The sequence below is a fragment of the Phanerochaete carnosa genome, assembly GCF_000300595.1.
Source record: "Phanerochaete carnosa HHB-10118-sp unplaced genomic scaffold PHACAscaffold_7, whole genome shotgun sequence".
Classification (NCBI taxonomy): domain Eukaryota; kingdom Fungi; phylum Basidiomycota; class Agaricomycetes; order Polyporales; family Phanerochaetaceae; genus Phanerochaete; species Phanerochaete carnosa.
In genome coordinates this window covers 1,508,944-1,536,032 of record NW_006767634.1, presented here as the reverse complement: position 1 = coordinate 1,536,032, position 27,089 = coordinate 1,508,944, and the positions used below count along the sequence as shown (strand labels likewise).

Below are 27,089 nucleotides of genomic sequence, written 5' to 3'. Positions count from 1 at the left end.
TGTATCGTGGGCCTTGAAAATCATTTATGCGATTTATAGACGCTCAATTTCGAAGCCCGCTCGGGGCAGAAGTTTAGCTCCGATTATAGTCGACTCTTGGTACAGGTAGAAAAGACAGTACATACAACTCAAATTCTAAAAGCTAATAGGCAGCTTTCAGTTCGAACGTTCTACTTTTATGGTGCTTCAGGTGTTCACAAGCGGGAAGCACACGCGATGCTATTGTTGGCTATTCAACGTTTCAGCTCCGACGGCTTCATACACGTCGTTACCTAAGAGAGAAGCTTGACTAGAAGGCTGCAAAGCTTTCTCTCTCCGTTGAGTCTTCTGTGACGTTCGACAAGCTGATGTCGGTGCAAGGTGTAGCATAATCTCGTAGGTACCAGGGTCACTCAACCGTACGTCCGTCCTTCTGCGTCCTTCAAATGATCTCCTCTTGAGATGTCTCACCAATCACTCTCCAGGCACACACCCTACCTGCATTCTGCCGCCTCATCGCCTTAACAGAGCCATCCTCTTCGCTAGCTTTCCCGATATCAGACCTCGAAGAGGCCGTCGATGTAGTTGATGAAATCGACGCCATCACCACCGGTTATCTCGAAGAGCTCGCCAGTACCCCTGTAGACAGCAAGCCTTCCACAGGCCAAGGACACCACAAGAGGGCACAGTTTCATGAGAAGGGGGACTTTGAGATGGAAGACCTAGTGGCTGCGCTTGCTTTAGACAAGTTCCTGGATACATTCTTCCGGGGGACTGGTGTGGTCCCAGACACAGCTCTGGAACTCATCCGTAGGGACTTGTCTGGTCTCCGCATCACGGCTAGCATGGTGGAAAGCGATTTGTACACTCCGTTGGTGAGTGTCTGTTCGTGTGCTTGCTTATCCGAGCTGTAGCTGACTATCTGTCTGCCGGATATAGTGCAATATGTGGAATATCGCACTTGAAGGGACCGGATACATTGTAAAGGATACAGCAGACCGGATTGAAGACGTGTTCGCCGACCACAAACCAGATTTGTCTCTCAACTACGATGGGGGCCCCGGAAAGGACGCCTGGATCGTGGAGGCGTTGGCGGCGAGGGGGAAGAAGAAGAACGGTGATCGCTTTCGTCACATCGCTAGGGTTGCGATGGCCTGGAGCGTCGCGCTCGTTGAAGTCAAGGTCAAATCGACCGAGGACCCATTTGGACCCGAGGAGGGATTCGACTGGCAGCGCGGGAGTCGAGATTCCCGAGTGCAGATACTGAAGTACGTCGCCGAAATATTCCTTCGACAACATCGCGAATCCTTCTGCATGGTGTTCATCGCCGGTAAACAAGCTCGTCTTACACGTTGGGATCGCTGCGGCGTAGTTATTACGAACGCTTTCGACTGGACCACCAACGTAGCTCCTCTGGTGAACTTTTTCTACAAAATTGCTACGTCTTCTCGCGCAATGCAAGGCTTCGACACTTCTTTCTCGTGGGCGACGGAGGCGGAGAAGACCGAGCTACTCCAGTACAAGGATCACCTACGGGAACAAAGGGATGCGCGCCGCCTGAAGTTCGTCGAGGCGATGACCGAGAACCAAAACCTGTACCCGATCTATCGGGTAAGCACACATAACAATCTCGTGTTTCTAATCTTACCTGGGATTTATATTATCAGTTAAACTGCACAGCTACAGTTGACGGACCTGAGCACTCGTTTGCCCACGAAGTCCACAAAGGAACCTTGACTCTCCTTGTTGGCAAGTATCATGCCTGTAACTACTCATCCACGGGGCGTGGAACCAAGGGCTATTTTGCATATGTGGTAGGCAAGAGGCGACTGGTGTTCCTCAAGCTCTCCTGGAGACCCGGGTGCAGCGATATTCCCCCTGAGCACGAGACTTACGAGAGGCTATACGAGAAGAAAGTCGAGCATATACCTCAACTTCTCAGCGGCGAGGATATTTGTCACGTCTCTCATCGGGGACTTGGCCGACGTTTGTCCACGCGAACTCAAGAATTCCTACAGAGTCCGACGCCTTTGAGGAGCTTTGCCTACCGTTTGGTGATCGAAATTCTTGGTCTCCCATTGGCTGAATATCGTAACTCCTTCGTCATGGTCCGCGTGGTTTCCCACGCCGTTATAGGTGCGCACATATAGATCAAGTTCATTCTTCTATGCTCATCACCAACGCCCTCTAGCTCACCGGCAAGCTTGGGATGGGGCTGGCATTCTTCATCGCGACATCAGTAGTGGTAATATCTTGATCGAACTAGACTCAGCAGATGACGAAAAGCCGAATGGACTCCTGGGCGACTGGGATCTGAGCAAGCTGAAGGATGGACCCCAGAAGGCAACACAAATTGGACGATCAGTACGCTACTGCCGGTTTGCGACCTGTACGCGATCCTTACTAACAATCTCGTTCACGACTAGGGCACATGGGCTTTCATGTCTGGACTCTCGCTCCACTATCCTTTGAAGCCGCAAGAAGTCTCCGATGACTTGGAGTCTTTTGTCAACGTCATCTACTTCAACACCCTTCGCTTTCACCACCACAATATGACTGGCCAGTTACACCGGGCTGCTGATACGAAGACAGTTCAATACAGCGAGCAACTGGCGATGTTCGTCTCGACTTTCTTCTTGGATGAAAGTAGATACCAGTCGGTTAGAGGGACGCATCGGACGGGCGGAAGAGCGAAGATGTCTGCCTACAGTATGGCCGATCTACCATTCGCTCTTACGGATTCAACAGACGCAGGGGATCGGACGATGTTCGAGGTCGTACTCAAAGCGCTCCATTCGCTCTGCTATCTACACTATCACTTTGTGGATTTCGACGAACTGGAGCGCTACAGACCAGCCCCGCTGAAAGATGATCAGGCTGAGGCGCCTAAGTCGAAAAGGAACACGACTCTAATCGAACAATATGCAACCAGGTTTTCCGCCAATGGAAGCGAAATCACATCGAAACCTCCCTCTGACCCCCTTGCCACCCATTCGCGTATAGAGGATATTCTGACTGTCGCTGGAGACGACCCTGAACCCTGGAGCAGCATTGACAAGACGCCTGACCAATTTGAGCACTTGCCCACCCTGACCTTAGTTTCCGACAAGCAGCCATCATTCACCTTCTTTTCCGCACCCCGCGAGTCCTCTGCATCCCATCGTATTCATGCACCCCACGAGTCCTCTACATTTCACCACCCTATTGCGTCTCACAGCCCTGATCAAGGCTCGAGGCGGAGACTCAGAGAGGATGAAGAAGAAATCCAAGGAAGCGCAAACAAAAAGGTAAAATCCGCGTAGCGGCACGACACGTGACTACTGGAAACAGGGAAGGAGTTAAGGAGTATGCGTCAGGTCTCCGTTCCCCGACTGTATTTTGGTACGGCGCACATCAGACAGCTTACCGAGCAGTGGGTCGCTACAGTGCAGCGCGAGCACTGGAATATCGTCATGTTCTCGCCCAAGTCGGCATAACCGCCACTAGTTCTCATCTGCAGACACTATGGGCTGGAGGACCTTTGTCGATTCTTGGAAGATCTTGCACATCTCGTGTCCTCGCCCTTGTCCTCATCATTCAGCAGGGCAAGTGCAGAGGAATGCTCCGTCTCAGATGCTCCGTTGGACGCGGCAGCAACCTTCGCGATGACGTTCGCAGGCTTCACGGCCATGCAAGGGGAGGCACTGCGGGTACATGCCGCCTGCCATTCGGGAAAGAACTACAAGCCACGTATTACGATGCAAGTTGGGGACGTTGGCACGCGCATACACTCACCATACACTGGACCAAGCTTCGCTATTCCTCTTCAGCCTCAGCCCGTCGTACCGGCAGGCAAGTGGTGGTTGAGCATACCTCGCCGATGTAGTACAAGGCTCCGCCCTCGCAATACCTCAGTTGTTACGGAAGCTGCGCGAGCATCCTGAATGAATTTCCCCGCTCGCAGGCGGGTGCAGCTTCACGCCGGTTACAGGCTCGGGTCTATCAAAAGCATGGCTTTCAAAAACGATGCCTGCACGAGGAAGAGGCTTTTCGCGCGAGAGATTGGGTGGAACGGTCGTGAGCTCAAGGTCGCCTTTAGTCGCCACGCAAGGACAGGGTACCGAGAAGGAGAGCGAGTAGCAACATGTACAAAGGGCCCAGTAGTGCTAGTGGAGATCGATCGCGAGGTTAGGATCTTTACTAACGCCTCAGCAGAAGGGTTATCTCTCGCCGTCTGCAGCGACTTAGCCCTTCCTAGATCTATATCCCAAATGAATCGTGATGGTATTATAATTATGAATAAAAACTACGTTGGATAATATGCGCGACGCTCGGTGTTTGGATATGTTTGCAGTGATAATGTAAGCAGGATTAAGCAATCCCGTCCACTGGTTAAAGACTTGGGAGACGTGCTCTCCCCTTCTACATCTGGTTCTTGTATCCTTCGCTGCACACATTTGATCTGCTCGAATGGCACTGATTGAGGTATATTGATAATTTGTCGCACTAAGCGTAGCTGACCATCGTTCTCCTTCGTACATGTGACATACTCCATCGCGCTGCAATGCTTGCGTCTCGCTATGCACCGTCACCCGTGGGGTTTCTCATCTCTTGCTCGCGGGAATAGGTTATTGCGAACGATCGTCTGGGACGCAAAGGTGTGCATGCTCAGCTTGCCTTCTAATATCAGAATAGCCAGCTAACCGCCACCGTTTCTCTCATGCCTGGCTCATGCAGTTCGCGTGAAATGCAGTCCAGATGACACCGTTGGTGATCTGAAGAAGCTCATCGGTGCGCAGACGGGTACGGATCCATCCAAGATCCAGCTTAAGAAATGGTGCGCTCGCCTTTGCCTTCATCACGCACCTGTGGCGTCGGCTGCTCACTGGTGCATAGGTACACGATCTACAAGGATCACATCACACTTGCCGACTATGAAATTCACGACGGCATGAGTCTCGAGATGTACTAATTCGCCGCGTGCTACCTTCTGCAGGAAGGCTTCACTTTTGCCACAAGCTTCTACTCTTCAATGTTGTCGATACGAGCCAATTCATGTAGGAATATCACAAGCGTACAAATGTAATCCTGGTTTCCTAAAGATTCCTGACACCCAGCAATGCAGACACCGCTGGATCGCGAGTCGCAATGAGAGACAAGTTTATCACATTGTAGTAACCAGGGGCAAGAGGTATCATCAATGCAGGGTATATGGCCGAGTACGACAGCAGGATGTTCAAGACTAGCAACGTTCATCGTTGCTGCGTTGCCGCAGAACCTGGGTCTGGTTGGAATCGCGAATAGTAAGACTTGGTCATTGCCTCCACCATCTCCTGCGTAGACTCTGGCATATCTTCAACAAAACGCCCTACGGAGCCACGTTTATCCCTGAGTTGGCGCAAGGAGCTGGGGGCGTACCTGGAGAGCCCGCAAACGACGACAATGCAGGGATGACTGTATTCGGAGGAATGACGGTGTTGTCTGCGATCTTCGCGCAGTCTTTTATAATGGTGAACTTTCCCTGCGTACACTTGATCAGTATCCCTCGTTCCAACTCCTGTACGCGCCCACTGACGATGACACAATTCTTCCCAATCTCGACATGGCTCCCGATCTGCGCGGCCTCGACGACAGTGTTCGCGCCGATGTGCACGTGGTCGCCGACCTTCATAGGGTAGTAGTTGAAGTTTCCGCGGTACGTCTTGTACGGCGGCCTGCATGCTTGTAAGCACCGACATGAACGCGTGCGGAAGGATGAGCGACGCACCTCATGATGCAGCCCTCCCCGACCAGGCAGTATCTCCCCAGCGATATGACAACGGCATGTCCGGGGCCTGTCCGACGTAGATCACCGCGGATTATTGCGCCGTTTGCGATGATGGTCTTGCCACCCAGGATGATGTTCTGAGGGCCCGCAATGGTCGCGCGACGGGAGACCTTGTTACCCGTGTCCTGCAGGGTGCGTTGATAAGGCTAAGTATATCGCAAACGGATGCTCAAAATACCGACTGTCTCGATATACTCTGACTTCGGATAGTATATTGGGTGATCCATGGCTAACACGAGGGATGTCTGAACAAAGCAAGCGAGAATTGGGCGCCTGTTGAGTATGCTTTCTCGCTGGCGCTAAGGCGGGTCTTTGTGCTCTCTTCCCAATCTTTTCCTTTGCTCTGCAGACTGTGCAGTTGCAGCCGCATTTACGACGCATGTGGCCGATGCGTCCTTTTTTCCCCGGATGCGCTGGTATCCGCTCTCGAAAACTGTCACTCGACTCCATTTGACGTCGTACCCACTCCCGTTGCTCGGCATGCTGAACGCGCTTGGACACAACTTTCTCAGTCTCTCCTAGGGTTGTTCACCATGCGAGTTCTCAGCCTTCGGCCTAATTCCGGCGACCAATGAAATCCTTGTATCCGACCCACGGCCCCACGTTTCTTCTGGGAAAGCTCCGGGTGGCCAGCTGGCTAGCGGATAGCGTAGCAGAGGTGTGTCTCGAATACAGTCTCCATTTAGCCTTTCGGACTGGCCATGATGGCCGGCAACCCTCTGCCCACGATGAAGACAGAAGTATCAACTATTCTAACTTGACGAGGGGCAGGCCCTGCCTTGCGCCCTCGGATGACCATGCCGTCGATTTGTCGGCGACATCATCTTCTCTCTGAGGTTTCTAATGTTTCGTTTTTTCCTTTCAGATGGTGTTTCGATTGTCTTCTCACCCTGATTTAGTTGTATATCCTTATAGCTGCCGACTCTTGCCGACGGGACACATGGTGCAGATAGATGGGCCGTACTGCATGTTGCTGGATATCTGCCTTCAGTGCCCAGCATATGCTTTCCGACCCTCTATCCTAGGATGTCAAAGGAGAGCTTCCGGTCAAGACGTAGATTGCTGGATGACGACTGCCGACCCTTGCCGGCTTGCTGGGCTGATCAGATGTTAGTCGCCGAGATTAGATGGGTATGCTGCGCTTCTAGCCCGCGGCAGTGCGGGCCTCGAGGGGTCCACGCGACAGCGAGTATAACTAGTCTGCAATGAGGTTTTGACACGGTAGCCTGCACGAAAGTGCATGCTGCACCAACCGCTACATAACCACTTCCAGGCAGCTGCAGGTCGATCCCCACCAAACCTGCCTCACGCTCCTGCCACTACGTACTCGATGAACGCATCGACCAGTTTCGTCACTACCGATGTGAGCAGTATATATGCCCCGATCTCTGACGTTGTCTGACGTCCCGAACCCTCAGATGATGGACTTCGACCAACAACTATCCGAGCTCTTGGGCAGTATGACCCTTCAGAATGCCTGGAGTGTCGTCCCCGGCATTGTGAGTCCTCCCGATCCGTCCGATAACATCATTAAACCTCTGACGATGGCCCGAGAAAGGTAAAACGCGACACCAGCGTGCCTCGCACGCCGCCCACGGCGCAGGACTCCTTCATGTCCGACGGCTCCGACTCAGAGGACTCAGCATATCCAGCACGTTGCCCGTCCCCCTTGTTCTTATCCGCGCCTCTGCTTACCTTTGACGACCTTGATCTTCACTTCAACGTTGAAGGCGCCAAGTCACCCAAACACAAGTCCAAGGCAGCAGCCCGGCGCAAGCAGCGAGGCGTCCACGCCGTGCGGCTGCGGACTTCTGCAAGCCATGCACGAACAGTTGACCTCGGGCCACTTCCCTACCACCGGCGGCGAGTATCTGGAGGTCATCTTCATTCACCGCGAGGTGTTCAGCGCGTTCCCCCAGGGACACCTCGAGTGCGCGATCGCCTTCTGCAGCCTTGCGAGCTACCTCGAGTCGAGGCCATGGAGAGTGGACCGTGAGGGCGACGGCGAGGCCGTCGCGGCGTTCAGATATGAAGCAGGGGCCATTGCGAGCATGGCTTCCTGGAAATAAATCATAGTGTACTATTACTGGGTTTCTGGTTGCGCTGTATCTTACGTCTTCTGTTCGGGTATTAGCTCGTTGCGAGTCAACGTCGTCTTCGTATTCAATCATCGTCTTTGTACTTGTTATCCTGATACCCTTGCTTGTATCGTATCTCATAGTTTGAATACCTACCTTTTCCTCGTAATCTCCATGCTATCGCGTGTGAGCCGCAGCTACCAGGTATGTGCATTCTGTATTTCATACTGTTGCTCGATTCACATGCCTAGTCGTAGGGCTATGCTGGAGGATACCGGCATCTAGCTAATAGACTAAATTAGACGCACATCGGCGCAAATTTGTTGCAGCGTCCGTATGTTGGCCAATTGAGTACTCTCGAGGGCGACGTAGGCCACTTACTTCCATTGAACGCGGCTCCAAAAAGCGTTCTTCGCTGCAAGCGGCAATCAGATTCTTTCTTCCGCGAAGAGAGGGTCATGGAGGTTTGGGGGACTCCAGCCAAATTTCGTCTCCGATCCGGCGATATAACACGGAGCTAGTTGGACTGTTCTTTCGTTCCGAGACTAACTCGGGCACTGCAAACCGCTCAAGGTGGAGACGGGAGGTGCGTATGCGGCGTTGTCGGACGAGTGACCCGTCGTCTATCATACTCGGCTAACTCTGGCTAGCACTTGCCCTCAGATGGACTTCTCTGGATGAATGTTGGACGCTCAGTCCGATGCCTCAGGCCTCAGGACCCACCGCCACGCACAGGTGACGATGGCATCAAATTCAAGTGAGAGCCCATTATAAAGGCGACAGCCCCCAGTGACGCAGCAAATGTCCCCTGCAAAAAGTCATTAATATGACCAGCCGTACGTAGTGCCTCTCCAATGTCGGACTGCTTCTCACTGCTTGCCGTTGATAGTCAGATCGATAATCCCTGGGAGAACCAGGCGGAGGGGTGACTCAATGGTTACTAACGGCCCTCCCTCGCCAAGCCCCATTCAATGGACTGACTTCGCCCGGCGGGGCTTATTCGTAGAGACGCCGGGAGCCCTCTCGCGGATGACAACGAACGAGAATGGTGCGCTACACAGTGCTGTTCCACTTAGCGCATTGAGTGGCCTGCAAGACACGAGTTTGGCAAATACACCGAGGAAATGTACGTGCCTTAACGTCCAGAGGATGGGTGATGCTGATCTAGATTATCTGCAGGGACTCAAGAAGATCAAAACAAAAAGGACGAGGATGCCCGGCTTAAAGCCCTGAAGGAGCTAGTGATATCGTGGACGGAGCGTTTGCAGCTCATATCTGTCATCGTAAGTTCTCGTCGACAGTTGCGCCGGTGGTATTATACTCAGCTCACTCCACAGACAACATTCTTCGCCGCTATAGAATCGCAATTGCTAGGTATCGTCACACCCGGCGATAATGACTCGATTTCAGGTGCACGCAGTGCCTCCGCCGCTACCTTGTCCAGTGCACTGGTAGTGCACAGCTTCGCAGGTAAGTTACAGGCATGACTCTGCTGCCCTCCCCTTAAAGCTGGTAGTAACACTGATCGGGGATCCCTCACAGCCATCCTCTCCTTTGTTGCCGCATTCTTCCTCGTGCGCTTCCGCGTCCACGAAGCGAATCAGCAGGAAATCAAAGTAGAGCAAAAGCTAGAGAACGGGTCCGCCCCAGGACCAGAGAATCACAAGCTAGAGCCTGGTCAGACGATCCCGCCGCTGTCAGGCGTGCCCGTATGGTCTGCGAACCCGACGCTCGAGCAAGTTGGTCCGCTCCGCAGGGGAAAGCCGCCAACTCACCTCCTCGAGAACTGTCATACCCTATGCATGATCCTGTCCGTTGTTGGCTTCGTCCTTGCCATGGTAGGCATCATGTCCTACGTCTGGGCGATGCTGCCCTGGAGCTCCAGAGTGCTGTCGACCGTGACTATCGGCTTGTCCGTCGTATCCTCGGTTGTCGCGGTGCTCTTGCCTCAAAATGTCAGCATATTATCGCCGAGCCATGTCGTCGACTCTTGATCACACTTCGGCCGTCTTTAAGACGCCATACTTGCATTCCTGTAATGACCCTATAGTACTGCACCCTCTTCTAATTGTATGCATGCATGCTGGCAGAAACTAGATAACAAAGTCGCAATGATGACTGAGACTGATTGGGATGTCTGCAGCTTCGCGTTAACCATGCGGGTCCCGCTGCAGACCTCAGAAAGCCGTCCCTTGTGTACAGAATGTGAAACGTCCGAGACGTCTAACTCACAGACGTCCTCCACAGTCCCTCGCGTGTCTGAGCCGTCGGTCTGTATGGCACCACGCTTGCGAAGGCCCTGGTCAAGAGGATGTCGCATAAGCATCGCGGTATCAGCTCTACATTTCTCCTGCTGAAGACGAGGGAACATGCAGTGCGCATTACACAACCTGGCATGCATAACCCAAAAACTTGAAAGTGAAATATGAGATGTACCGGACGGGCTAGAGCTTGGGGTCTCATCTGACGGAAAATTGCTCGCACACTTGAGTGATATTCTCATGGCGACGTAGCGGACTTCCGTAGACATCTAGTGTATTGCGACACCTTCGTGTCTTCTTCGTACATCTGTCAGGTCCCGCATAAAGACTTTGCTGAGCGCGGTGCAAGATAGTCGACCTTTCCAGCCCGTATCGCTCCGAAAATCCAAGTGTTTTGGAGTACATCTTGGTGACGTGATTCGCAAGCCAGGCTGATAGGAGGAATCGCGATATGTCGTAGAACATGTGACAAGTTCTCCTCGCTCTCTGGCGTACCTGTAGGGACCAGGCATGCGAAGCTAGAGAGAATCTTGGTACTACAGCTGTCTTGTCGTAGCCCGTCACGAAGACATGAATGTCGCGGTGCAGTTCAAGAGGGAGCCGCCTTCATGGACGCCGCGTGAAAGAAGCGAGGTTGAATAACAGGGCCATTACAAACTCATTAATAATCTATTATTATTTGGTAATGCAGCGGACTTTAAATTGCGCTAGTCGCAATAAGCAAGTGAACCTGTCTTATTGAGGGATAACGACCTCAGTTAATGCTACCATCTTCGGCTTGTTCCGGGACAATTCTACACACGAATCCATAAATACCTCCTAATTCTATGAGGAAAACGTTCTGCAGCTCTGCTAAGACTTTGCAGGCTGTAGCCGGTTCGTGGTCAGCCTTAGAGCGTCTATATTCCAACGTATCCAAATAAGGAAGGCATTCTAGTTTGGGACAGGAGGCGGCCGCTTTGCGAGCTCTTCGATGCACACCAGCGCCGATGCGGCCACATCTCGGAGGGCACAGGAGTGTCCATTCAATTTACAGGAGCCGTGTGCCAGTTTTTATGTTTCTTTGGTACTTCGCTAATCTCGTATTGACTGCTAGAAACTTCAGCTCCGGAGACTCAGAGGCAGGAGGTCTTGCGCAGAAAATTTGTCAGTACTGTTGCGTGAGGATACATGCAGCACGGCGTACGGAGGGGCTCCGAAAAGCTTAGAATCCGATGGCTCTCGCCACATGCCGTCCGGATTCTTGTCAACAAACAAGTAACGTGACCGCGATGCCAGCCTCCCCTCCGGAAAGGTATAAATATCCCCTTTCCCTCACCTTTCCAGCTCCAAACACCTCTCACCTCAACCACCACCATCTAATCTCCCCTTGGCTGCATTCTCTGCCCTCGACATGGGGCAAGGTGGTCATCAACCCTTCCTACCCACTACCAGGGCCGGGCAACGACAGCAGGAGCTGTACGCGGCTGGCAGATACCGCTAGCCTCGTCGACGACAGAAAGCTTCTGGTGAACCTCGACATCGTCGAGTCGATCCCGGTTGCAGTCGTTGACGGGGTTCCCGTACAGGCCTGTCGGTGGTACCGGACCAGCGTCAAGGGCGATGTTCTTGGTAAGTATCTGTTGTTGTCGCCTTGGATGAATATCGCGTTAACCGGGTACCCTACTCACAGCAACGATCGCGGCTCGCGTCGAAGACAGAGCTTTGCCCAAGGCGAGCAAGCAGCGCATACCACTCTTCAGTGTCTCTACTTGCACCGGGCATCGACAGCAGGAGCTGTACGCGGCTGGCAGGAACCGCTAGCCCCTCCGATGATAGAAGGCTTCCGGGAACCTTGGCACCGCTGAGTTGATCCTGGTCGCAGTCGTCGGCGGGGTTCCCGTACAGGCCTGTCGGTGGCACTGGACCCTGCGGCAAGGCTCGAGTTGCTCGGTAAGCTGCTCTTTGACTCCCAGCGTCGGCACTAAACGTACCCTTGACAGCCTCTACCTGGAGCACGCTCGCTAATAAGGCCGCCGAGGCCTATACGTGTAAATGAAGCTCAAACCCTCGAACAACCCGGTAAGTACTTTCGCAGCCGGCATTTTGACCGATACTGACATAGAGACCATTGACAGAGACCTCAGGAATTTTTACTACCAGATTAGAATGCTTTGTTGCTTGCTGGGGAGAAGGGAGTGGATGATAGAGGCGTTGTGGTTCTTGATAATAACCTTCGGATATCCAATATAGAATTTTTATCATCTGATATATTCTATTCGATGCTGCTCTCTTCTATGGATCATAGCGAGAAATTGGTTCGTAAAATGGAAATACATGCAAGGTATACACGGTTGAAATGAGACAGACAGTGGACAAAGCACAGACAACTCGGAGACAATGGAAATCCCTCTAACAATAATGCTCACAGCTTGAGTTTGGTAATTTGTAATGGCTGATCTAAGGGAGAAGTCAGCATCTGTCACATGTTTAAAGCGTCTCTACTCACAAGTCTGCTGGAAGAGGTTATCTTGTGGCACGGACACGATGTGCTGGTTGAGCGCGGCGGCGTCCACCATCTCCGGCCGGAGCTCATCGATGGTGCGCACACCAAGAAGACGCATGTTCATCTCGAATTCGTCCTGTCATACCCCCATAAGCCCTATCGCTCCTCGTAATCCACACACAGAGACCACATACCCGGAAGATCTGTATGGCCCGCTCGACGCCCGCCTCGCCGTACGCGCAGAACGCATAGAGGAACGCGCGCCCGACGCCAACGGCCTTCGCACCGAGGGCGAGCGCCTTGAGGACGTCGCTCGCGCGGCGCACGCCGCCGTCGACGTAGATCTCGAAGTTCGGGTCCGGGTGGTGGCCTCGCGCGCGGAGCGCGGCGACGACCTCGACGAGGACTTCGACGCCCGAGCGCGCGGTGTCGAGCTGCCGGCCGCCGTGGTTGGAGAGCACGATGCCCTGCACGCCGGCCTCGTATGCGAGGATCGCGTCCTCGGCGGTCGAGATGCCTTTGAGGATGATGGGCACTGCGTGGGGGGCGAGTTAGGAGAGGAGGGGAGGGAGGGGAGGAGAGGGACGCGTACTTTTGGTGATGCTCTTGAACCAGGGGATGTCCTTCCATGAGAGGCTTGGGTCGATGAACGACTGTGTGGCGGCTCGGTCAGCGTCGGCGGACCGGGAGCGCCAGAAGAATTGCTCACGCTAATGGCTCTCGCGACACCCTGGTCCTTCTTGACGTCTTGCCCCTTCTGCACTTCTGCACCCGCGCCGTCGTCGACCTGCTTCATGCGCATGTCCTTCTCGCGCCGGCCGAGCTGCGGGGCATCGACCGTGATGAAGAGGCCTTTGACGCCACGCGCCTCGGCGTGCTGGACGTACTTCCGAGTGATCTCACGGTCGCGGTTGACGTAGAGCTGGAGGAAGAACGTCTGTCCGTTCGCCTCGGCGTTGATGATGTCGTCGAAGGAGCATGAGGCGAGGGTCGCGATCTACATGCGTGATCAGCACGAGAAGGTTGAGCGAAGAGAGCGCCGGAATCACCATTTGGATGACGCCGTGCTTTGCGGCGGCGCGTGTGACGCAGAGCTCGCCATCTGGGTGACCGAGCTTTCCGAGGGCCGTTGCAGACTTCGGGCACCGTTAGTAAGGGGACCATGCCCGGGGGGAAGCGAACTTACGATGTACAGAGGGAGAGAAGACTTGTGACCCAGGATGGTTGATGACCAGTCGACGACAGAAACGTCCCGGAGAATACGTGGGCGGAACCATATCCTGCAATTTTAGGTAAGCTTGACGCTACAATCCTGCTGGCCTCAGCAGCTGACCGTTGGAACGCTGTTCGGTTCTCGCGAATGGTAATCTCGTCATCTGAGCCCGACGAGTAGTAAGCCTGTGCATTGATAACACGTCAAACCCCGCAGCCATAGAATATCGCCGACGTGTACGTACCCATGCCTTCTCCGGAATCACGGCCCTAGCAATAACCTCAAAGTCGTGCATGTTCAGGATGTTGTCCAGCGGCGGACGAGCGGCGAGTGCGGCCTGCCGCGCCTTTTCTTCCTCGGTAACCTCCTTGACCGCTTTTACCACTGTGCTGGCATCGATTACGCCCAAGCTGGTGTCATGTGTGAGCTACATGAAACTGCAATGCACTGCCACGTACTGTTTGCTGACCGGCAGGTTGGTCGTAATAGCATCTGGCGGGTGAATAGGCTCGTATGCCTCGCTGAATAGCGGTTAGATGGGCGTAGGAGTGACCCCAAATGGCGTAGAATGCACTCACGTCGCGTCTTGACCGGCGTACTTCAATATAATCCGACTACCACCGGGGTGTTCTGCAGCCAAGCTTCAGCTAAGAGACAACAAGGCCGTTTATGGTTCGTACCGTCGAGGAAATCGGTGACATCATACACCTTGCCGTGGACAATAATCCAGCAGCTCTCTCTGCTGTTGTGCTTTGCAACCTCGGGGCCTGTGAGGACGTTGATGTCGGACATTTTTGGCGTGTTTTGTGAGTGGCGGGGGAATCAAAAAACACTGCAGAGCAGGCCGCATCACGCTCTAATTTTATTTACCCTGCGGCGGAAGAGACGGAGTCCGTTGGCGGCGGAAGGCTGAGGGATACCGAGGAGCCAGTGCGTACCACTCAAGCGTGCGGCGCGGCGGGAGGAACTTTACGCCTACGCGATAGGGACCACGGAGCGCAAGAATAATAGACCCCGGTGTTAGACCGGGGTGGGGGAGAAGCGTAGGCTTCGGTCGGCAAATCCTGCAGGAACACGGGCAAGCCGATGTCGAGAAGCCTCCGCCCCCTGTGGTCGGTGCAGTCTTCTGTGTCTAGTCCGGAGAGCCGCGACGGTCCAGATGCATCGCCAGGGGATCTAAGGAACGACTGACTACTAAGCTACCGCGAGCGGAGGAACCACTTTGAAGAGACACGTACCATCTAGACTCCAGGGGACAGTATGGACGAATTGCATGGGGCGTCCGAGCCTCCCCTCTATCTCCGCAGCGCAGAGGCGGACTTTCGCGTCTAACGTGAAGATGGCAGCTGAACCTCAGTGCCATCATGTATCTGCAACGCAACTCGAGAGTCGCAAATCCAGGACCAGAGTGCTCACATTGTGGACAAGGACGATTTTTTCACATCAACTTCTTCGATACGAGATCGAAAATGAGCGACTGGCAGAGAACTGTCAGTAGTATTAAGGTGGGTCCCATGCTATCACGATTAGCTGGGATCGTTTACTCCAGCTACGTCAATAAGTCATACATACCGATCGGCTTGTCCTGCCTAAAAATTTTAAGCTTTGAACTTGCTTTTGCACCGAGATCGGGCGCCCGCACAAATAAGCGTCAACAAAGAGCGCAGTGATGTGCGCCCCAATCATCGCTCTTCACTTTCTCCGACCACGGCGACCTGTGCGTAGGTTCGCAATAATCCCGCAATTTGTATCTACCATTCCTTGTATGAGCTATGGGGCATGCTGATGTCGCAACGGAGGCTTGTGCACAATGCCGCTTACGACCTTCAAACGTTGTCCGAGAGCCGACGTCGCTTCGGGGATCGGCAAACGCCAAGCAAACGTCGCACGACGAACAAGAGCAGCTCTTGGAGCTTGAAACATGGAGACGCGAACGCATATCAAAAGTATGTAAAAACGTTCGCTTCACTCTTCCACGCCAAGCAATTCATAGTCTACCCCACCGCTTCGTGGTGCATTTAATGTACGGCAATACACTTGAGAAACCTGCCCCGCATCGTTTATGCTCGTAAGTTAACGTCCAGTTTTACCATTACACTATGCTAACTCATTAATTTTCAGCACGTGGAACGAGTTATGTTCCGCTGGCTTCTTTACAGTTCACCATTATAGTCTTCCTGTTGCACTCGACCGCCGGCGCAGGGCCGCTGGGAAGCTTCCGGAGTCTGTTCACACCCACATTTATCCTCGTCTTGGCACCGAGTTCTGGCCCCATTAGAATTCGTTGCATTGAGGCGCTGCTTTGCACAGCCCGATCGCTGTCAAATTTCAATTTCCCGCTCTATCGCCGCTGAAGTGATTCCGGGCTCTCACCCAATCCTCACGGATTACAGCCTATTGCCAAGCGCAGCTTTGTGGCGTCCAGCGGGCTGGATACCGTTCTCAACCTCAACTGCGGCCTCTGCGGAGCGTGAGATGCTTGGCACCGAGATCTGATCGCGTAGGTGGTGCTTGCCATGGTCGTGTGCCCGCTCGCGAGTTCTTAGCATGACAGCAGGCGACTCTCGCGACAGTCCGAAGGCTGCTTACAATGTCTAGATGCTGCTCAATCGTTTAACGCCGCTTCATCTCCTCGGTTCTCGCGCATTCTCACCCGGTGAGGTGCCTTCTCCGGTGCGTCTTCTTTTACCGCTGCGCCAGTAGCGTAGCACCGCACGCTCTGATGGCCCACGACATGGAAATTTTGCGTGATCTATGACAGTGGTGCCATGCTGGCTGCTAAGCCATTGATCCTCGTGAGAACCTCCGAGACGACGGAGGACACGAAGTAGATAAATACATGCACCTGAAGGCCTACCAGCCTCATCCCGCTCATCAACAAGCTTCCTCACCAGCCACCCTCCTGCACTCGCACTTTCGCATCCTCTACACAAAACAAGCAGATATGCCAGGCCTCGAGTTGTACGGATCCTCTGAGCCTGCCGCCCCCAGCCCCGTGGCTGAGATCTCCGAGCCGGTTACTCCCATTGAGGAGTCGGTGGTGGACGCGCCAATTAGGGAACGCACGGTCTACTACAACCCCCGCCTCGACCCAAAGAACTACCTCGAGGGCCCCCTGTCTCTGAATGCCGCGACACGTCTCCGCCAGATGCTCGCAAGACCAGGCATCGTGGTGCGTACTTGTTACGCAACTCGCACGTCCATACATGTCTTAATGAATTTCGCTTAGGTTGCTCCGGGTATCTGTGACGGTATCAGTGCACGCTGCGCGCTTGAAGCTGGCTTCGAGTGCCTCTACCAGAGGTACGCTTGCTTGGCATACGCTTCGCAGAAGACGGCGATTAACGTTTGATTTCCTGTAGTGGTGCCGCGACAACCGCGTCCCGCCTTGGCATGCCCGATCTGGCTATTGCGACTTTGAACGACTTTGTCGAGGCGGGTGCCATGCACGCTTCGCTCGACCCGACAGTGCCTGTCATCGCAGACGCGGACACTGGGTACGGTTCTCCCACTTGACCGGTCATCTCAGCACACTAACGAACCTCCGACAGTTTCGGAGGCCCGTCCATGGTCGCACGCACGGTCACCAAGTACATCCGCGTCGGCCTCGCGGCGTGCCACATCGAGGACCAGGTGCAGACGAAGCGCTGTGGACACCTGATGGGCAAGCAGGTCGTCTCACGCGAGGAGTTCGTCACGCGCATCCGCGCCGCGGTCATCGCGCGCGACTCTGTCCCCGGCGGCTCGGACTTTGTGATCATCGGCCGCACGGACTCGGCGCAGGTGCTCGGCATGGACGAGGCCGTCTTCCGCCTGAAGCTCGCCGCCGACGCCGGCGCGGACGTGTGCTTCATTGAGGGCGTCAAGACCGCAGAGCTGCTCACGAAGACCATCGCTGCGCTCGCGCCGAAGCCTGTGCTCGTCAACGTCATCTCTGGCGGCCTCACGCCCTCGTTTACCTGCCAGGAGGCAGAGGATCTGGGTGCCAAGATCATCAGTACGTCTGCGGCAGCTTCCGTACGTGAGCGATGACACTAACATGATGCGACCATTAGTCTTTTCTCTCGTCTCCTGCGTCGCTGCCGTGCACGGTATCCGGGCCGCGATGCGCTCACTGAAGAAGACCGGCACGGACTTCTCATCTGCGCAGGGCATGGACCCGAAGGCGTTCTTCGAAGTCATGGGTATGTCGCACTTCACCTATCCTGCGCTCCGGTCCCTGATCCTCACAATTTTGCAGGTCTCAACGAGGTCGTCAGCCTGGACGCGCGTGCAGGCGGAAAAGCCTTCGAGGAGATCTAAAATACCAGCAGGGCCATCACGTTCTGCATTATTCACCTGCTACATGCTTCTCACTCTACACGGGATATCGACGCACTATTTAGATGGGCCCATTTTTGCATTCTGTATTCACACCACATACTTTATTAGACCGTATGTGTAGCGGTATCCACGCTGTTTTGTACTCCTGCATTGTCTGAAGTAATCAAATTCGCTTCAAGTTCGCTCCTTGTGGTTCCTGAACCCCTCTTGCTCGCCGGTGGGGGTCCTGAGGATGAGATGAGACACTTGATGATTCACAGGACGCGGCGCCTGCATCATGTTGCGCCGCGCAGGAGCCAATCAGACGGCCGGCGAACGCCGATGGAGGTCACGGGGATCCGGCCGTCCCTGCGGACGGGCGATCGAGCCTCCTATCGCAGGCCGACCATCCGCGGGACGGAAAACCTGCGGCAGCGGGCCCCAGAATACAAGTTCTTCTCCGCGCACATCCTTTGCGTTCGCCAGAGTCTCTGTCTTGGCTCGTTGTCTCTCTTCTTGGTTTTGTTCTTGACCGCTCTGAGCATTTGCGACGCGATATGACAAGCAAAGTGTACACTGGCGAAGAGGTCGCCCAGCACAATACGCGCGACAGCTGCTGGATTATCGTTCATGGTGAGTTGTAATGAGTATAGGTTGGAACGGCTGGATCCAGGAGATGGGGGCAGCCGCGCGTCGAGGAGTTCAACGATGGAGAGTGCTTATACGTGTATTCCAGGCAAGGTGTACGACGTTACAGAGTTCTTGCCAGGTGCGTCGCGAGCTTGTTCATAGTGCAACTAGAGTTGACATAGTAGCTAGATCACCCTGGTACGCTGTTGTTTATGTAAATTCTAGCAGTCTCCTAACAGTGCGGCGGCACAGGAGGAGCCAAGATCATTCTCAAGTACGCCGGCAAGGATGCTACGTGCGTACCTATCATAATCAACAGAAGAATATCACACCAATATCTCTCTATAGTGCGGAGTATGACCCCATTCACCCACCGGACGCCATTACCAAGAACCTTCCACCCGAGAAGCAGTATGTACATGCTTCCTGCACTCAGTCGTTTACTTATCCGCGAGCTCTAGGCTTGGCTCTGTGGACCTGTCTACTGTAGAAAAGGTCGAAATCGTTGTTCGCGAGGAGGACAAGATCCGTCAGGAACGCTTCGCGCAGCGGCCATCGCTGTCGGAGATCTTGAGCTTGCACGACTTTGAGGTACGTTTCCGAGCGTTATCCCCAAAGAGAGTGGGACTAACGGAGGCCTTTACAGGCCATAGCGCGACAGGTCATGAACGAGAAGGGATGGGCGTATTATAGCTCAGCTGCAGATGATGAAATCACCATCCGTGAAAATCATGCCGCCTACCACCGGTAGGTACCGTGGTTCCGTTGTAGGGGGCTCCTGGCTTACTGTGGATCGTGTTCTGGCACATAGCATATGGTTCCGTCCACGAATTCTGCGGAACGTCACACATGTTGACTGGTCGACCAAAATTTTGGGAATCCCCTCGAGCATGCCTATCTACATTGTAAGCACTGCATACGAAGGTAGCACGATGCGGCTTACTGACGATGTTGCCTTTTCGGTAGACTGCGACGGCCCTCGGAAAGCTTGGCCACCCTGACGGCGAACTGAACCTGACACGAGCCGCGGCAAAGTACGGTGTTATTCAGATGGCAAGCCTCCGCTCACATACAGGGATTGGGGCCGATAGCTGACAATATCCCTGATTTGTGCGCAGATTCCAACCCTGGCTTCGTGCTCTTTCGATGAGATTCTTGATGCCGCTACTCCTGGCCAATCACAATTCCTTCAGCTGTTAGTTTGCGACGACTGTATGACGTTACTCAGGCTTCTAACGATCTTCCCAGCTACGTCAACAAGGACCGCGATATCACGCGAAAATTCGTGCAGCACGCCGAACGGCGCGGTATCAAAGGCCTGTTTATCACTGTCGATGCCCCGCAGCTTGGCCGTCGCGAGAAGGTTCAGCCGATGATTTCTCCACTTAATTAACCCAGCTGACCTATTTCTTTGGGCAGGACATGCGTCAAAAATTCGACGCAGAAGAGCCAGATGAAATGGAGCGGAACAGTGAGAAGGTGGACCGTTCTCAGGGAGCGGCCCGTGCGATCAGTGTACGCAATTTGACCCGTCTTTGCCGGCTTATTCTCATGTTATCTCTAGTCCTTCATCGACCCAGGCCTCTGTTGGGAAGATATTCCATGGTTCAAGAAGATTACCAAGATGCCGCTCATCCTGAAGGGCGTGCAATGCTGGGAAGACGCTCTGCGGGCGTACGATGAGGGCCTCGCCGGCGTCGTTCTCTCCAACCATGGTGGTCGCCAGCTCGACTTTGCGCGCTCTGGAGTCGAGGTTCTCGTTGAGGTCGTCGACAAGCTCAAGGAGAAGCGCGGGCTTGCATTCCCGAATGACAAATTCCAGCTATTTGTCGACGGCGGTGTTCGCCGCGCGACGGACGTCATTAAGGCGGTCGCGCTCGGCGCGACAGCTGTCGGCATCGGGCGGCCTTTCCTGTACGCATTCTCTTCTTACGGCCAGGAGGGTGTCGAGAAAGGACTGCAAATCCTTCACGTAAGTTTATGTTCGGAGTATAAATGTGTGGGCGCTGAGCCCTTTACTAGGACGAGTTTGAGATGAATATGCGCCTCCTTGGCGCTCCGACAATGAAGGACGTCGTCCGAGACATGGTCGACGCGTCGAGTGTACACCAGCACATCGTTGCTGTTCCTGACGACCGGCTGTTCCACCAGAACTGTGAGTGTAATGTCTCTGTAATGCCGGCGGCAACGTGCTGATTGAATGTACGCAGACGAGGGCATTGCGGGTGCGCAGCTCAAGGAGCTCAAGGCTGCGAAAGAATCTAAGGCACGGATGTAGGCTGGCTTGATGATGTATGCTGTGCACGTTGTATCTGTATCCCGTGTACCGATTGGATCTGTTCAATTTGGACTATGCTGCTTTACCTCGAGGTGTACACGCTTCCCGGGACCTGTGAGACTAATATATGTCTGGAATGAACTTAGCTTAGGTCCCGCGGATTGAAAGGGGCAGACAGAGATTATGCTATGGAACTGTCGAGGTGTAGTCCATACCCAGAGCCCGAGTCACAGATATGATGTCAAGTACGGTCCCGGAGGGGACCCCGGAGAGCGGCCGACTTGCGTAAGGGTTTTCCGGGTCTCCGACGCACCGGCCCATGATTTTTTGTGCGGCTCATTCGTAAGGTTCCGCTGTCTGCCACTGTCCACGACTAGGACAAGACTCACGGATCGCTGTTACACCCAGCATCCGACTTTACTGCACCTTTCTTACCTCCAACTCGCGACCATTCGTTCGCCTGCAGGCAGGTCATCTTTCACGACCGACCTTCACGCGACCTCCCAGTCCCAGTTATCGCTTCCCGCTTTCACGAGACATACGCTGCAATTCGTGCGTCCTCGACAATTTCACGAATCATCCTAATCGTGCTCATACTTGTCTATCTTCTCCACTCCGCAATCGACATCAAGAATGAGCAAATCTTCCACAGCCTCTGCACCAAAGCTTTCGTCGCCGCTTCCCTCACGGTCAGCTTGGTTAAAAGGCCCCCCGCAGAATACCTCTTCGGCACCCACACCGAGAACACAGTCTCCTGCGCCGCCAATCACACCAACGTCAGCTACCGCACCCTCCCACTCTAGACGACCAAGTACACTTCAGCAAGGAGTGATATTCAAGGATGGCGTCGGAGCTCGCAGCCCAGTAGGCGCCCCAAAATCAGGTACGCCCTCCGCCCTTGACTTATGGCATGGGAGAAAATGCTTTTGTTTTATCCCCGGTGGCCTCGTTCGGGGGCTGGGGACATGTCCGGGTGTGGCGACCGAGTTTAGTCGGCCTTGCGCCGTTCTTTACCGACCTACATGCGCATTCGCACGATGCGAGCTGATGGAAACGCGACCGCCATGCATGGCGGTGTCACCGGTCGCATTGCCTGACCGTAACGCTCCCCTCCGTCCGCCGGCATATCTGATTGAAACTTCGCTTTACTGACCTTATCGATTTTCACAGCTTCAGTGACCTTCGGTTCAATAGACGATGCCTCCGCACCTTTATCCTCATCTCCTGCGTCCGTCCCTCCAATTAAACCGGAGGTTCCCAAGACGTTCGGCTCCGTTACTGCGCAATCCACCATACTACCGGCCGTGAACGGCAAGCCATCACCCTCACAATCTGCGTCGACCTCGGTGTCAGCATCCGCCAAGCCATCGACATCCACCGCAAAACTCGACGTGAAAAAATTGTTCCAAGGCGGCGGACCATCTTTGCAACCATCGTCAGATCCTGTCCCGTCTCCTTCGACACGGCCGGCCCCTCTCCCTCAGCATTCATCGTCACCGCCTCAACCCTCCACCTCACATACGCCGCAGTCGTCACAGTTCGGCAGTCACTCCTTCCAAACGTTCGTGCCTGGTAGCGGCCTGCGGCCCACGCCGAACGGCACCAACGCAAGCGGACCACCACGGTCACCTGTATATCCCCGCCAACAACCTAATGGCGCTGCGCCTCCTGCAAATGTAAATGGCCGCCCTCAGGGCGCGCCCGGCACTTCCCCTGCACCTTCGACGCCCATGTCTGCGGGCATGCCATCACCGCGGATGGGCCCTCCACATCCGGGACAGCCGCCAGCAATGCCGCCTGGACAGCCTGTTGCTTGGAATCCTTATTACGTATGTATTCTGCTCTCCTCAAGCTGTAGCTAACTAATTCTTGTGCACGTATAGTATGGTTACCCAGGCATGCCTCCTGAATACATGTACGCACCCCAATGGCAAATGCACCCTCACGTCGTTCCCCCTCCACACCAAGCGCCGCACACACCCGGTGGCCAACCCCCTCACCAACCTCCGCACCAGCACCAGCAGTCTGGTATGCCAATGTCCCCTCGCCACCCCCCGTCATCATTACACCCGCCTGGTACGCCCACAGTGACCCCTGCTGTCCCCGTGCCCGCCGCTTCCCCTCACATCCAGTCCGTCAACCTCAGCTCTGTCACTTCCCCACCGTCCACTCCATCCTCCGCCTCCGGCCCTGGCGCTGCCAGCGCTCACATGAACCAGAACGCGAAGCCGTTTGTCCCCTCTGCTCGCAGGATCACCATCAAGAACTCATCCGGTGTTGAGGTTGATATCGAGAGCATCAAGAAGGGACACGCGCCTTCGGGCAGCGTGAGCGGGGTCCAGTCGCCTGTGTCCGCCGTCCCGGGCTCGCCAGCGCGGAAAGCAGTGCGGATAGAGACCGAGGAAGCGAAGCTAAAGCGGCTCGCTGATGAGGAGAAGGCCAAGAAGGAGAAGGAAGACCAGGAACGCCGCAAGCGCGAGGCCGAGGAGAAAGCCAAGCGTGAGGAAGAGGAACGCATACAGAGGGAGAAGGAGGAGGCCGAGCGTATCCAGAGGGAGAAGGAAGAGGAGGAACGTCGGAAAAAGGAGGAAGTGGAGAAGGAGCGGCTGCGCAAGGAGGAGCAAGAGAGGGAGCGTATTCAAAAGGAAGAGGAGGAGAAGGAGAGGCTACGCAAGGAGGCCGAAGAAAAAGTACGCAAGGAAGCCGAAGAGAAGGTACGCAAGGAGGCCGAAGAGAAGGTACGCAAGGAGGCCGAAGAGAAAGTGCGCAAGGAGCGGGAAGAAGCCGAGCGAAGGCAGAAGGAGGAAGAGGAGCGCGCGAAACGCGAGGCCGAAGAGCAAGAGCGTGCGCGCATCGAGGCCGAGGAGAAGGCTGCCGCTGAGGCGCAGGCCGCTAAGAAGGCCGAGGCTGCTCCCGAGCCAGAACCTGCTGAGCCCAAATCGCAGGAGGTTGAGGAGGGCGAGCTCGAGGAACAGGATCAGAAAGACGATGCCGAGGCCCGCGACAAGGTCCCAGAGAAGCCTCCTCTGCGCCTTGACACCACGCTCGACAAGAAGCGGCCCGGGCCACTTGATCTCTCAGGGACAAAAGGCCCTATTCAATCAGCGCTACCGTCCGCTCTGGCCACTGCTCGCATCATTGAGGATATTTCTGAGATCAGCTACCCAGAGGGCATTATGAGCCCGAAGGTTGAGCTTAACATGAACGCAAAGCAGGGCAAGTTCCGGTGGGTCTTGTTCTCAAACGTGTCTTTGCCGCGGCTGACTATAAACTCTTTCTCAGCTACGATCGCGACTTCCTCCTTCAGTTCATGGCTGTCTGCAAGGAGAAGCCTGATTCTCTCCCTCCCCTCGACGCCATAGGTCTAGAACCTTCCGATCAACACTTCACTATGTCTCGCGGTGGCTCCGGCCGTCGTCAACCGTCCATCTCTGGCATGCCACCACCGTCGTCCACCGCTCGTCCGGGTGGTGGCGTTGGCCTCGGTATCTCTGGTTTCAAGCAGTCTGGCTTCACCATGGGCCAGTTCGCCACACCGGGCGGCAAGATGTCCAGCGAGGAACGGTTCGCCATGGCAAATCGCTCTACGAGCATGTCTAGTGGCCCCGCAGGTATGCCCTTTGGTCGTCCATCGCCAATGGTCCGCTCTTCCAGCCAAGGCGGTCCCGGTGCCGTGCCCATGGGCAACAAACGGACTCGCAGCAAGCGTGGCGAGAACCGCAATGCAAATGCTGCACCATCGCAACCATCCGCGTTTGGTAACTCTGCGGCCGCCCAGCTGGCTAACTTTGAGCCCGTTGCTCCCCTTGAGTTCTCCGCCAATCGCTGGACCCCGCAAAGTATGGGCCGCAAGGGCGCAGGCGACGATGAGTCCCCCGAGGTTGTCGAACGTAAGGTCAAGGGCCTCCTCAACAAGCTCACTATGGAGAAGTTCGACTCTATCTCTGACCAGATCATCGCATGGGCCAACAGGTCCGAGAAGGAGAAGGATGGCCGCACACTCATTCAGGTCATCAAGCTTGTCTTCGAGAAGGCGACTGATGAGGCTACCTGGTCCGAGATGTACGCTCGCCTTTGCCGCAAGATGATGGAGCAGATCTCGCCAAAGGTCCAAGACGACGGCATCCGTAATGCCGAGGGCAAGCATATCACTGGTGGTCACCTCTTCCGCAAGTACCTCCTCAATCGTTGTCAGGAGGACTTCGAGCGCGGATGGGCCTCTAAGGAATCCACTGCCGCTGCTGCCGCGTCGAAGGCCGGCGAGGACGAGGCCGCCAAGGCCGCTGCTGAGAACAGCGGTGATGGCGAGGTCGCGCTCTACTCCGAAGAGTACTACGCCGCGCAGAAGGCCAAGCGTCAGGGTCTCGGTCTCATCAAGTTCATTGGTGAGCTGTTCAAGCTGCAGATGCTCACGGAGCGTATTATGCACGAGTGTGTCAAGAAGCTCCTGGGCAACGTCGAGAACCCTGAAGAGGAAGAGATCGAATCGCTCTGCAGGCTGCTCACCACTGTTGGCGCCCTCTTGGATACTCCTAAGGCTCGCGCACACATGGACGTTTACTTCTCGCGCATGAAGGAGCTGACCAAGAGCCAGAATGTCACGTCTCGTATGCAGTTCATGCTTCAGGTTCGTACATTCAGGCTATACAAAGCTGTCCATCATACTAAAACTTCCTTCAGGATATTCTTGAGCTTCGTGAGCGGAAATGGATACCACGTAACCAGGCCGCTGCACCTACGACACTTGCTGCCGTCCACGAACTAGTGCGTCTTCATCCCTATTCTAGTGTTTTGCTGCTCCTCATACACTGTGATACAGGCTGCGAAGGAGAAGGCCAATGTTGAGAAAGAGCAATACCAACGCACTCTCAGTATGTCCCGTGGCGGGTCAAGACGGGGTGGCGAACGTGGCGAGCCTCAAGTCGGTCCCGATGGCTGGGCTGTTGCCGGTGGCTCTACTCGTAGTGTCCCTCCCAAGGCCGGCGACCTGTCGAACTTTGGCAAGATCAGCAAGCCTGCGACAATGACCTTCGGCCCCAGCAGTGTCTTCGCTGGAAAGAAGGAAGGCAAACGCGACTCAACACCAATCCCAAGGCAGGGCTCTGCCAACATGTTCTCGATGCTCGGCAACTCCGAGATCTCAGTTGAGGGTCCCCCGGCGTCCAAGGGCAGTCGTCCGCCGAGCCGCAAGCCTTCCATTGATCTTGGTTCCGGTGGTGCTCCTGAGGTTGCTCCACAGCGTCGCAAGCTTAACCTCCTTCCTCGTACAGTATCTAAGCCCGACGACACTCCAGCAGGGTCTACGGTTCCTTCCGAGGACGAAGGTGGCGACGCCGCTCCGTCACAAATGTCAGACGAGGAGGTCAAGGCACGTATTGCAGAAGACACCAAGGAGTTCTTCAGCATCCGCGATCTAGAGGAGGCTGAGGTGTACTTCACGAAGCTGCCTGTCGAGCACCGCCATAAGCTGGTCGACAAGCTTGTCAGCTTCGCGCTCGAGTCCAAAGAGTCGGACGTCACGCTTGTCTCCGACCTCTTCGCTCGCGCGGTCGCCAAGAACCTTGCCTCGCCAGCGACATTCGAGCAGGGCTTCGAGGGTACCGCCGAGTTCCTTGACGACATCGCCGTCGACGCGCCGAAGGCTCCGCAGTACTTCGTCGCGATGATGAAAGGTGCAGGCCTTGACAAGGACGAGGAGCGGTGTACACGGCTGCTGGGCAAGTCCATGGACAGTGAGAAACTGCTGGGCATGCTGGCGCCTGCGTCTTAGACTTATTCGTCTTTTTCGTTCATACTTGCATTTCTCACGGCTTTATGTATTGCGTCCATCGTCTCACTTATTCATCGGCATTTTTGTAATTATTACACTAGTACGCTATATCGATCCCATGTTTCTTGCGTCCTGACTATTCGCGGGGCTGCAACGATGATTACAGGATGTCAATATGTAAGGTGTAGCTTACTTGTAGGGATCATATTCTTATCATGATACATACGTGTGGTCCACGAGAACGTTAGAGGGTATCAAATTACATGGATACTAGGAAGATGTGGTAT

At 54.8% G+C, this 27,089-nt stretch overlaps 9 protein-coding genes across 9 annotated transcripts; 7 read left to right on the top strand and 2 right to left on the bottom strand.

Moving 5' to 3' along the window:
• The first annotated feature begins 899 nt into the window (after positions 1 to 899).
• Positions 900 to 4,264, top strand: PHACADRAFT_147924 (uncharacterized protein). Its single transcript, XM_007398018.1, has 4 exons — positions 900 to 1,590; positions 1,647 to 2,115; positions 2,171 to 2,343; positions 2,406 to 4,264. Exons 1-4 carry the CDS (start codon positions 925 to 927, stop codon positions 3,279 to 3,281), a joined length of 2,184 nt encoding a protein of 727 aa, XP_007398080.1. The 5' UTR covers positions 900 to 924; the 3' UTR covers positions 3,282 to 4,264.
• A 551-nt stretch (positions 4,265 to 4,815) lies between these two features.
• On the bottom strand, positions 4,816 to 6,039 carry PHACADRAFT_175798 (uncharacterized protein). Its single transcript, XM_007398017.1, has 5 exons — positions 5,968 to 6,039; positions 5,726 to 5,910; positions 5,534 to 5,672; positions 5,377 to 5,479; positions 4,816 to 5,326 (listed from the first exon to the last, which is right to left on the bottom strand). Exons 1-5 carry the CDS (start codon positions 6,010 to 6,012, stop codon positions 5,211 to 5,213), a joined length of 588 nt encoding a protein of 195 aa, XP_007398079.1. The 5' UTR covers positions 6,013 to 6,039; the 3' UTR covers positions 4,816 to 5,210.
• Positions 6,040 to 6,716: 677 nt separating this feature from the next.
• Positions 6,717 to 8,020, top strand: PHACADRAFT_259733 (uncharacterized protein). The gene is made up of 4 exons (XM_007398016.1): positions 6,717 to 7,148; positions 7,204 to 7,284; positions 7,344 to 7,436; positions 7,516 to 8,020. The coding sequence occupies exons 1-4, from the start codon at positions 7,026 to 7,028 to the stop codon at positions 7,852 to 7,854; spliced, it is 636 nt and encodes a 211-aa protein (XP_007398078.1). The 5' UTR covers positions 6,717 to 7,025; the 3' UTR covers positions 7,855 to 8,020.
• A 669-nt stretch (positions 8,021 to 8,689) lies between these two features.
• PHACADRAFT_186064 (uncharacterized protein) lies at positions 8,690 to 9,973 on the top strand (the record flags this gene model as incomplete). The annotated part of the gene is made up of 5 exons (XM_007398015.1): positions 8,690 to 8,699; positions 8,753 to 8,989; positions 9,043 to 9,146; positions 9,201 to 9,333; positions 9,373 to 9,973. 5 exons carry the CDS (start codon positions 8,690 to 8,692, stop codon positions 9,855 to 9,857), a joined length of 969 nt encoding a protein of 322 aa, XP_007398077.1. The 3' UTR covers positions 9,858 to 9,973.
• Positions 9,974 to 11,069: 1,096 nt separating this feature from the next.
• PHACADRAFT_211082 (uncharacterized protein) lies at positions 11,070 to 12,186 on the top strand. Its single transcript, XM_007398014.1, has 2 exons — positions 11,070 to 11,735; positions 11,797 to 12,186. Exons 1-2 carry the CDS (start codon positions 11,339 to 11,341, stop codon positions 11,925 to 11,927), a joined length of 528 nt encoding a protein of 175 aa, XP_007398076.1. The 5' UTR covers positions 11,070 to 11,338; the 3' UTR covers positions 11,928 to 12,186.
• A 177-nt stretch (positions 12,187 to 12,363) lies between these two features.
• Positions 12,364 to 14,619, bottom strand: PHACADRAFT_259730 (uncharacterized protein). Its single transcript, XM_007398013.1, has 12 exons — positions 14,503 to 14,619; positions 14,401 to 14,452; positions 14,281 to 14,343; positions 14,067 to 14,232; positions 13,943 to 14,007; positions 13,796 to 13,889; positions 13,659 to 13,745; positions 13,319 to 13,606; positions 13,202 to 13,262; positions 12,804 to 13,144; positions 12,613 to 12,745; positions 12,364 to 12,563 (listed from the first exon to the last, which is right to left on the bottom strand). The coding sequence occupies exons 1-12, from the start codon at positions 14,612 to 14,614 to the stop codon at positions 12,529 to 12,531; spliced, it is 1,497 nt and encodes a 498-aa protein (XP_007398075.1). The 5' UTR covers positions 14,615 to 14,619; the 3' UTR covers positions 12,364 to 12,528.
• Positions 14,620 to 16,582: 1,963 nt separating this feature from the next.
• On the top strand, positions 16,583 to 18,332 carry PHACADRAFT_259725 (uncharacterized protein). The gene is made up of 6 exons (XM_007398012.1): positions 16,583 to 16,994; positions 17,052 to 17,125; positions 17,185 to 17,319; positions 17,374 to 17,819; positions 17,878 to 18,006; positions 18,063 to 18,332. Exons 1-6 carry the CDS (start codon positions 16,662 to 16,664, stop codon positions 18,122 to 18,124), a joined length of 1,179 nt encoding a protein of 392 aa, XP_007398074.1. The 5' UTR covers positions 16,583 to 16,661; the 3' UTR covers positions 18,125 to 18,332.
• A 277-nt stretch (positions 18,333 to 18,609) lies between these two features.
• PHACADRAFT_259723 (uncharacterized protein) lies at positions 18,610 to 21,147 on the top strand. The gene is made up of 15 exons (XM_007398011.1): positions 18,610 to 18,757; positions 18,861 to 18,893; positions 18,944 to 18,952; positions 19,007 to 19,049; positions 19,103 to 19,165; positions 19,216 to 19,345; positions 19,401 to 19,501; positions 19,566 to 19,659; positions 19,721 to 19,807; positions 19,873 to 19,949; positions 20,003 to 20,117; positions 20,174 to 20,269; positions 20,319 to 20,726; positions 20,777 to 20,909; positions 20,965 to 21,147. The coding sequence occupies exons 1-15, from the start codon at positions 18,682 to 18,684 to the stop codon at positions 21,030 to 21,032; spliced, it is 1,533 nt and encodes a 510-aa protein (XP_007398073.1). The 5' UTR covers positions 18,610 to 18,681; the 3' UTR covers positions 21,033 to 21,147.
• Positions 21,148 to 21,440: 293 nt separating this feature from the next.
• On the top strand, positions 21,441 to 26,993 carry PHACADRAFT_259721 (uncharacterized protein). The gene is made up of 7 exons (XM_007398010.1): positions 21,441 to 21,584; positions 21,665 to 21,915; positions 22,203 to 22,861; positions 22,916 to 24,258; positions 24,315 to 25,659; positions 25,713 to 25,796; positions 25,852 to 26,993. Exons 2-7 carry the CDS (start codon positions 21,666 to 21,668, stop codon positions 26,800 to 26,802), a joined length of 4,632 nt encoding a protein of 1,543 aa, XP_007398072.1. The 5' UTR covers positions 21,441 to 21,584; position 21,665; the 3' UTR covers positions 26,803 to 26,993.
• The last annotated feature ends 96 nt before the right edge of the window (positions 26,994 to 27,089 follow it).